The following is a 10552-nucleotide window of genomic DNA, read 5'->3' on the forward strand; positions in this document are numbered from 1 at the left end:
AATTCGAGAGACGCTGACCTCATTGGCTTCATCTTAAGCTCCCCCTCACTTCTTTGGAGTTGCACAATCCAGCAGAAGACATTCTTCGCATTTCTCATTTCTGGTCATCTCATATGACTTTATACATTCTCTATTTGTATTTGTATTTCATGTCAGTCCTATCTTAGTCATATCTTAGTCTTACTAGCTTTGAAGTTACAATGGAGTTGCATTTGCACTCCCACATGTCTTGTACTTACACGGGATGTATCCTTTAGTCCAGTTGACCTACTTTTGTGGTCACCCGAGGACATTAATAAAATTATCTTATCTTATATGTGGATCAAGGCCCTAAATTTTCCAGATTAAGAGAAGTGAAGGGAGATCGTTGGACTGAAAAAATCTACAGTTCTTATGGTGATTTTCCTAGTTATTTCCACTGCATAATTTTCAATTGTGAAGTTAAAAATACCAGTGTGTTTCTTTCCAGTGATTTCAGAATTATTTGAGCAAAAATAATTTTCTGGGTAATCAACCCTAGTATTTAAATTTTAGCAGACACCACCACAACAAGAAGCATGTCGGAATCGTGTATCAGACTGTCGTCCTGCATGCCAAACCATGTACAGAACCATCGTGGTTCCACAATGGCAGGAAGCACAGTTCTGAATTTTCAGACCACCGATTATGTAACAAATTCTACAGCAGTCCCATCCAGAGTGACGTTCTGGGCTCTAAACCGGCGCGGGGGGGTGGCAGATCCTGCAACCCTGTATTGGTCATCCCCACACTCTCCACAAAACAAAATGCCTGACCTTAATTTTGGGTGATTTTCAAACTATATTGATATGCATTCATGACATCTTGCATAGCAAATTTGTTATGTCAGAAGCTCCATGTTTAAGAGTTGAATTAGGACCTCTCTCTAAAAGACAAGTTCAACTAAGTTTTGAATTTGATATACAACCAAATCATGAATCAGTAATTATCTTAAAACATCTTAAAACATCATTATCTGAAACAAACTGAATTTAACTAAACAAGAATGATTACTCAATCAACAGTTGCTACCTCAATCTAGACAAGACACCTGTCAAAGTTGACTTCTTTATATGAATAAGTATTGCTTAGAAATTACATACCACCTCAACATCTGAAAGGGATGCAAGCCAAGCCTTGTCCTCATCACTTGCTTCTTCATGCATTGCATTCTTTCTCAGTAAGGATTTTGACTCACGCATTAACCCATCTGACTTGAATATATTTTTGGGGGCCCTTTTTCTTTGTATTTTACTTGGCATTTCCTCCACTTTGTGTCCTATGCCGTCTTCAATGCTTTCTGGTTCCTGTTTTGTTTTAGCAGCTGTCTGATCACTCCCCTTCAAAACATTTGAACCCTGAACAGTTATAGGTTCTCTTTTTTGAAAATTGACATCCGTATCTTCGACAGATTTGGATCCTTCCATGATTAATGGTTTTTCCATGAGTTCCCTGTTAATGAAAAGGATTTCATAATTTAGTTCGCGTTTCCTGCTGAAAGGAAGAAATGGAGGAAAAATGATAAACTTGCCAGAGAGATTACCTGTACACATCAAAATTTTCATAATTGAAGCAAAATTAATCAGCTACACAAACTTGCAAATCATTTCAACACGTCACCTTAAACCTAAGCTAATGTTGCTAATTTTTAAGGGGTAAAGAACTTTACAAAGATTGAATGAGAATCCAGAAAGCTTTGATCAACAATATCTTTAAAAGCCTTCATAGAGACAAGTAGATCATCGAAGTTCCTATGGAAAGGAACTACTTCTTTGCAATGTTACTGTATACACAAACCTGTATCTTGCATTGCACCGTAAGGACTTTAGTAGTACCAGCTAACGGGTATGGTCCTGTGAAAATTTACAGGAATATAAGTATAAACACCTTGCATGTTTTATCACGTAGTGATTGCCTATGTAACATGTTCCTGCACTTTGGTAGGCACACTGGGACACTGATTTACATGACCATACAAATCTGTGGCCTTCAAGGCCCTTCAAGAAACTCATTCAAGGGCAACAGAAACCTTAGCTGCCCGATGAAGAATAAACTTCATCTTTTAGCTGACCAGAATTTACGTTAATGTTTTTCAAATGATGGATGGGTTGAGAAGCCACCCGTTGTGTAATTTAAAAGATTCACAATCACAGGCTGTCAGTAAATTGTGCCAAGGAAGTTCAAACAAATATTACAATAATTAGCAAAGGTAGAAGATAAAGATGCTTGTTTCAGGTTGCTTTTTGAGAAGGGGTAACTGTGCACCCCTTCTCTAATTCTGAGAATTAGAGAGATGATTTTCCATGTAAAGCGTGAAGTCATTAGTTATAAATCCTCACACAGGCAGCACAGTACACTCAATATGAGTCTTTAGGCATGCTAGAAAAAGCTGGTCTCCGTAGCTTCCTGCCACACCACAAGCTGAAGTCTGAAAGCCACGAGGGAAGAAAATATCAAGGCCCGCGGTTATAAATCCCACCACACAGACTGCACCCACACTGGATCTTTGGGCATGCTGGAAAATGCCCAAACTGAACGCGGTTATAAATCCCACCACACAAACTGCACCCACATTGGATCTTTGGGCATGCTGGAAAAAGCCCAAACTGAAGGCTGAGAGGGAAAAGAACAGATCGATATTCGAGAATACTGTCAAGCAACTACATGCCATCACCCAAATTTGTTTTCAAATTGCATGAAATAGGTAAGGCTCACTGCTCACGAATATTTGGTATTCTGTATGGATAATTCTTAATATATATATAGATTTGGAAAAAAAAAAATAACTTGGGTTTCGGGGTTTTTATCTATTTTTGTATATCTCCGTTCTGGATATTTTTGTTCCGTTCTGCATATTTTTGTTTTCGTTTCTGCAGGTGCATGCATATCTGAAAGAGAAATTTTTATAAATTTTTATTTGAAGCCAGAGAGCCTAGGCCCTGGAAGGTAAAATGTGGCCTCAATACCATTTTGCATGACATTATTCAAAAAGAATTAAATTTACAATCGTTTCGTTTCAAATTTTCTGAAGCAGAAATATATCATTTTAAAATAAGAATTTCTGTAAAACATGTAAGGTTGTTGGGCTACCGTCTGCTACCCTGCAGCGCTTTAAAATTTCGTTGTTCCATCTCTCTTTGTTTTCCTTTCTTTTCTCTGAAATCGCTCCTCTCTTTTTTGCTGCGATCTGTCTCCTCAGCAAATTTTCGATTTTGTTCTTTTTTGCTGCGATTTGTCTCCTCAGCAAATTTCCGATTTTGTTCTTTTTCGCTGCTGGCTATCTCTTCTTTCATTGATCCGTTTTTCCTCGATTTGGCTTTCTTCCCTGGTCGCTGCTCCTTCTGCGTCCCATATTCCTCTGTGTCGCCTTTAAACCCTGTGTTCTTCATTTCCGCTGCTCCCTGCTCACTCATCGCTGCTCGACCTGCGCTACCCGAAGCTCCTTCATTCCCATTTTTCCCTCGTCTATCGCTGCCTGCATTTTTCATTCCACCTTTACCCAAGCGGTTTTCTCTCCGTTGTCTTTTTCTCCTCCTTCCGCGTCCCTGTCCGAGCTCTATTCCCCTCGTTGCCTCCTCAGCCAGTATCCTCCCTCTACGGTTCTCCCTCCATTAACCTGCATCAAACAATTTCATTCGATTTCGTATTTTTTCCCCTTTTATTACTTTGTTTGAAATTCATTCGATTTCGTATTTTTTTCCCTTTTTATCACTTTGTTTGAAATTCGTTAGGGTGAGATCTTTTTATAAAACATTCGATTTTTGAGTTTGCTTTAATAATCTCTTAAACCTTTGATTTTTGCTCTAATAATAGTTTTTAGAATATTACATATAATAATATGGTTATTGGGGTCTACAAAAAAACATTATATATAATTAATTACTTTATTAAAGTTAATTTATTATAAATACATGATTTATAATATTATTAAAATATTAACTATTAATAATATTATTACCTAAAAAATTGAATATTAATAAAAAAATATTTTAATAACATTTTAAAATTTTAATTTCTTTAACTAAATTCTCTTTTCTTTCTCGATGAAATCTTAAATTCTAATTTTTCCTTTTAATCAAACTATTTGTTACTCTCAAACTACTAGTTAGTTGCTCTCTACATTTATTTATTGCATTGTTGGATCTGGTTGCTCATCTTGCCTTGAAGAACCATGCTAACTAGTTCGAAAGGCGAGCAGATATTATGTGATTATTATGGATCACAGAAGTCTAAATTCAAAAAAAAAAAAACAAAATCTTAAAAAAAAAAAAAATGTTATGGATCACAGAAGTCTAAATTCAAAAATAAAAAAACAAAATCTTAAAAAAAAATGTGTGAATTCGATGGAATTTTGAAATTTTAATTTTCGTTTTTTTGTTGGTTTTGATTTTATTTTTTATTTGATATAAAAATAAAAAATAAAAATCATTTTCAATTTTTTTAATATGACTTCGATATTTTTAAAGAATTAAATCAAAGTAGAGTCTTGGACCATTAAAAATTTAATTTATTAGACCATTAAAATTTTAATTTATTAAACCTTTTGATTTTTTACTTTTCTCGCAATTAAAAAAACCTAATTAAGCATTTCATTAAATTTGTTTGTAAAACTTAACACATTAAAATTCGAATAATTAAATTTTTAATCTAAAGTTCTTTCTTGGGTGTTTTTGTAAAACTTAACACATTAAAATTGCCTAAGGAATAATTAAATTTTTAACCTAAAGTTCTTTCGTGGGTTTTTTTTTCTGTTAGGGGCTTGGGATTTTAAAAAATTTTGGTATTAAAAATTTAAATTTCTTTATAGTCAAACACATTTAAATTATTTTTAAATCATCTCTAAAGATTGACTATATGAAATTAAGAAATTTTTTCTGGATTGGGTCACTTAAGAAAAACATTTTAATTCTAGAATTGCTAAGTATTTAACATTTAAATTTCATAGTTCTTCATGGTATTTAAATTTTCAAAATTTAATTGCTAGAGTATTTTGCATGCTAAGGTTTTGGGTATTTTCTTATGCTTGACATCTACTGAAATTGTTCGTCATTGAATTAGCTCTAATCATGATGTAATTACTTGAATCATTTGATTTTTATTGCATGTTAAATATTTTGTGAATATTTCGAGTAATTATTGAAGTACTTTGCCATGGAATTGCGATAATTTGCATATCTTTTGTATAATTTACATTTCATAAACTTAGTCTTTTTTTAGCATCTGATATTAAATTATGAAAAAGATTTTGTTCTCTTTGAGCTATAACTATTTTAAAAGGATTTAAAGTAAGCTCGTGGTTTAATTGTGATATTCTAAGGGGTTTACCTTTCAATCTTTGTCTAGTGAAGTGAACATTTCATTTTGGTTCTCACGTTTCCTTTAGCTTGGGTTGAGTTATTAGTTCTCATCTTCTAATCATCTTATGCATTTGCATATTAAGTTAGTTTTGCATAATTAAAATTTGTTTTCAAGCATAAGTTTGGTTGATAGAGAGATAGGTATCCATCCATCTTTGCTTGAGAAGTCTGCTTTTAATAGTACTTAAAACGGTGACCTTGTAGTCGTTAGAGACAACAGGCATCGTTAATCGCACCTTAGTGTGCTTCACCTTATCTTCTCTCTGCCAATTACTACAAAATCAGGCTCAATATAAAAAGAATCAAAGAGTTAAACTTAGATATGCATTTAACTAAAATTAACTGTAACAACCTCCTCCCACATCTACCCAAGCCACTGACGAGTCGGGGTAAACATGCGACGAGAGGCCACTATGATATGATTCGACCTCCTAGGTAACCTTAAGGAAATGGAAGTGATGAAACATTACACAGAGTCATTCAACATCGTCAACAGACCCCTCAGAAGATAAGTCAGCCACTCAGACAGCCTGTCCCTAGGTCCTATTGTTGTAAATGTCTTTTAGGCCATAGTCGCTCTCATGTTATGGGCAAGGGAGCGACCAGAAACCCAAAGTCGCTCTCATGTTATGGGCAAGGGAGCGACCAGAAACCCAAAGTCGCTCTCATAAGCCTGCCTGCCTACGACTGTGGACTAAAATTGTTAGTTTAGTGCCAGCGACCCCGAGATTTAAGCCACTTTTCACACTCAGAGCCCAAACCACTGCCCATAATGGAATGAATGCTTAGAATCAGGAAATTACAGGGGAAAAAAATGATACAAAAGCAATCAGATGATCAAGACCTTAGCTAGACCCCTACTAGCCATGATAAACATTTCATCAAAAAATATCATGAACATGTAACTTACAGGTGTAAACAATCGAATTAAGTGTAGGGATCTCATACTTATCTGAGAATCGTTATGAACCATTGATGCCTCACGTCATTCGTTGCATATTCATCTATTAGATCATAGACACATTATCCATTCACATACAAGTAAAAACATGCTGAGAGCCATACATAGTTGTTGTCATAAAATATGTAAATAACCAGCATAATAGGGATAAAAATACCAATGAAATCACATCCATATAAACCACATATAATCCGTCTTTTTTTATAAATATACAAGGAGAAATAACATTTTATTAATGATGCAAAATCCAAACCCGGGATGGGACTTCCATGTTCCACCCGACCGTAGAATGGTTGAGCCAAATCTCTCTTCAGTCATTCACCCATGTGCAATATTCCAAGCATGAATGTGGGATCTCATAGAACACATCAATCAAAACTCATCCACGGTTTCCAAAGGCCATCCACCTCAACCCATCAAACATCGATTCCACCTCACAGCCGAACATCACAAAACCAACATCAAATCAGTCTCTATCCTAGCCTTCCAAGGTTCCAAAGTGTTTGTTCCAACCCGACTTCCAAAACTAGTAACTCAACCCACAGCTTATATTGGGCTCTAGAGCGTTTGTCCAACCAAGGCTCCAAGACTAGTAACTCAACCCACAACTTATATAAGGCTCAAGAGCGTTGTCCAACCAAGCCTCCAGGACTAGTAGCTCAACCCACCAAGGGCTCGAGAGCGCTTTTTCCAACCAAGGCTCAAGGATTAATAACTCAACCCAAGTCGTTATAGGGCTTCCAGAGCATTTGTCCAACCAAAGCTCCAGGAACTAATAACTCAACCCAAGCTAAAGGAAACATGAGAACCTACCATAAAACAAGGCAAATAACCCACAACACCATGGCTATCCAGAAAATGACAAGGCTAGGTAAATCCACTATCAAGCCAGGCAATCCTCCATGCCAGTGACAGATCATGACCAAGAAACCACATACATGTGCCATGCATGTCAAAACTAGCGAGGAAAGCATACATGCAACTTGATACCTACAAGAAAAACTCGTTGTAACTGTTGATACCGATGCCCTCTTGCGCTTTCCTGCTCTTCCTTTGCCTTCTTGCTCAAAAGCTCCAAGTAAACCACACCCTCCAAGAGTGCTCAAAGAAAACTCTAAGTATCCAAAAGTATGAGAGAGAGAGAGAGGATAATGAAAGAGCTTCAATATTGAACTGATCAAGTCTTGCCCACTGATACTCATAAGCCTTTTTATTAGTGAGGCCTTTATTTTCTTCATTTTCCATTATTTTCCTTCATTTTCCTCCTCACATGCAACCTGTGACCTTTCAACTTCCTTTTCTCCTAATTTTCATTATTTTCATAAATAAAATGTCAATAAATGCCTCATGCCTTTCCAAAGCCTTTGCCAGTGCCTTTGTCAATTTCCTTAGTCATAATAAACTAAATCAACACCCACTAGGATATTTCCCCCACCATTCAGCTTGGAATACATGTCCCAACACCGTGGCCTATATTTTTTATTCACATGGATTTTTAAACAGGGTTGTTACATTAACTAAGTTTCTTGCATCTCACATTAACTTTAGGATCTGCATTTCATAAAAGATAGTCACTCATCCAAGTAGTAGTTGCAAAATCAATTACTTGGTCCTAAATTTCATAGCAAAATAGTTGACTCCATAACGCACTGGTATCAATTGTTTAAATTTAATCAAATCCTATAAGTCTTGCTAAACCTTAATCAAGTACTTGGTCGCTTCACTATGTGTCCTGAACTAGTTGGTTCCCAACTAGTTCTTCATCTCATTTTTGTAGGGTCTACCCCACCCTAGCCTGTTGTAGGGAGACAACTTAACGAAGGGATTGGGGATCATGGTGACAACCCCCGATCTGAGTCGTTGTCGCGGTGCCTGGACATTTTGTGAGACAACAGGTATAATATTACAAATCTAAACGAAACTGAGTAGTGATAATTAGAAAGTTCATTCATGATTTTAAATAAAAAGCAATTCACAACTGCATAAAATAATACAAATAGACAATCCCACACGCTAAGACTTTGAGATAAGCAACCACACAATTCCAAGAATTAGAGAGATGATTTTCCATGTAAAGCGTGCAGACATTGATTATAAACCCTCACACAGGGGGGACAATGCACTCAATATGGGTCTTTAGTCGTGCTAGAAAAAGCTCGTCTCCATCACTTCATGCCATCCCACAAGTTGAAGCCTGAAAGCCAAGAGGTAAGAAAATATCAAGGCTCGAGGTTATAAATCCCACCACATAGACTGCACCCACATTGGATCTTTGGGCATGCTAGAAAAATCCCATCTCCATCGCATCATACAATTCCATAGGTTGAAAACTCAAGGCTAAGAGGGAGAGAAAAAAATATCGGTATTCAAGAATACTGCCAAGCAACTACATGCCACCACCCAAATTTGTTTTCAAATTGCATGAAATAGTTAAGGCTCACTGCTCATGAATATTTGGTATAAAATTGCAATTCTGGTTGAAGTTTTTTTGAAGTGAACATTGTCATGCTATGGTTGTTTTAACAATAAATCTCTTAAACATTGTGACTTTATAAGGGTCTTGGAAATTGTGACCATTTAAAGACATATTATATTAGTAAACTTAATCTGTCTATTCTTCATTCCAAAATATCTCTGTGTTTTGTCTTTCCTTTTATACAAAAAGAAGTCTAGAAAACCATAGGGTTATTTTTTCCCTATTAATTATTTTGAAATCAATTGATGGCTTTCTGATATCCAATTTAAATTGTTCATTGCTTAACAAAATTGATTAACTGTTTTTTTGGGACTGTGTGTGTTTTAACTTTTTATAAAGATCTCAATTTATTGTATTTCATTTTGTACAAAAAGAAGCTTATAGCATGTTGAATATTGACAGCTAAGGGGGGAATTTCCTTAAATAAAATTTTATTTCTGATAATTCTATAGTGACTTTCTAAAATTAAAAAGTCATGTATAGCATCTCAAGCATGACTTTCCAAAAATAGTAAATCACCTTGCATTAATTGGTAATCAATTATAGACAATGGAAAATCACTTGACTTGTCATTAATCAATCTTAATAGTTCAATTTTTGACTTAATCATCAATATTATCATTACATTTATGATTATCCTTGTGACATTGTGACATTATTATTATTAAAAGGGACTTCAAGTCACCTTAACTTCATCACTTAATCGCTTCGTACCTCTATGTCTCGCATAGCACATCATAACTCTCTCTCTCTCTCTCTCTCTCTCTAGATATGTTTCACTCATTAAAACCTTGTCTTTCATTAATGCAAATGTTACTCTCTCTCTCTTACTCATTAAGATATGGCATGTTCCTCTTACTCACAATAAAAACATGTCATAAAACATTCCTCTTACACCTCCTTAATGGCATGAGTTACAAAGGTTTGTGTACCGCTTTAATTCCATGAGTTACAAAGGCATGTGTACCTCCCGAAATGGCATGTGTAACTCCTCAAGGCATGCATATTGCTCCTTCTTTATGACCATAATTTGTTGTTCTTCCTATATCTGTATCTCATATCATTTCATTCTCACTACTTGTGCATTGTGAAAGAAGGATTTGAGCTTGAGAGAGAGACTTGAAGAAGGTTGTGAGAGAGAGAGACTTGGAGAGTAAGAGCATAACTTGAAGGTTGATTCAATGTTAGCGTCAGTTGTTGCTACCAGTGATCTTCATGCTATAGTTTGTTCAAATTTGGGCGAACTTATTCATTCTCTTGATCTCTCATTGTGCTTTGTATCTTTGTTGGACAATTGATAGCTAATAAAAGAAGAATCTGGTTGGGTTTTCCCCTTTTGGGTTGTGCCCTAGTCATTGGACCTAAATTCTTTGTCTTATCTTGTTCTTGGTTGTCTTCAATTGTGCATTTGGTTTATGTTCTATCTACAATTGCTTAATTAATATTGCAACAAAAAGAAGTTTTGGAATGAGTAATTGTTTCAGCATAGAACATCATAATTTCAACATGGTACCAGAGCTTTGGTGAAGACAAGCCCAAGAGGATGAGAGTTGCAATCCTTCTATTTTTTGTTGAAATATCACTTGTTGCTCCTTCTTCTTGCTGCTAAAATCTGTTTGACTAGATCAAGTTGTCTTCTTCTTACTTCAAGAATTAAGAGAAGTTGAATGGTGTTTCGAATTTTGGTCCATGGATGGAAATATTGGATATATTTTTTTTCTCAATCAGTCTACTCCTATT

At 35.5% G+C, this 10552-nt stretch overlaps 1 protein-coding gene across 1 annotated transcript in view; it reads right to left on the minus strand.

Annotated features, from left to right (window-relative positions):
* LOC149254635 (uncharacterized) overlaps positions 1-3656 on the minus strand; it is a 148670-nt gene extending 145014 nt beyond the window's left edge. The window contains exons 1-2 of the mRNA XM_089460200.1: positions 3109-3656; positions 1122-1470 (exon numbers count right to left, since the gene is read on the minus strand). Of these exons, the coding sequence (XP_089316326.1) occupies positions 1122-1470; positions 3109-3506 (747 nt within the window). The 5' untranslated portion in view covers positions 3507-3656. The remainder of the gene's footprint in view (positions 1-1121; positions 1471-3108) is intronic.
* Between the last annotated feature and the right edge of the window lie 6896 nt (positions 3657-10552).

The sequence above is a fragment of the Pinus tabuliformis genome, chromosome 7, assembly GCF_031772625.1.
Source record: "Pinus tabuliformis cultivar Carrire ecotype Pingquan chromosome 7, CPIR1, whole genome shotgun sequence".
Lineage (NCBI taxonomy): Eukaryota > Viridiplantae > Streptophyta > Pinopsida > Pinales > Pinaceae > Pinus > Pinus tabuliformis.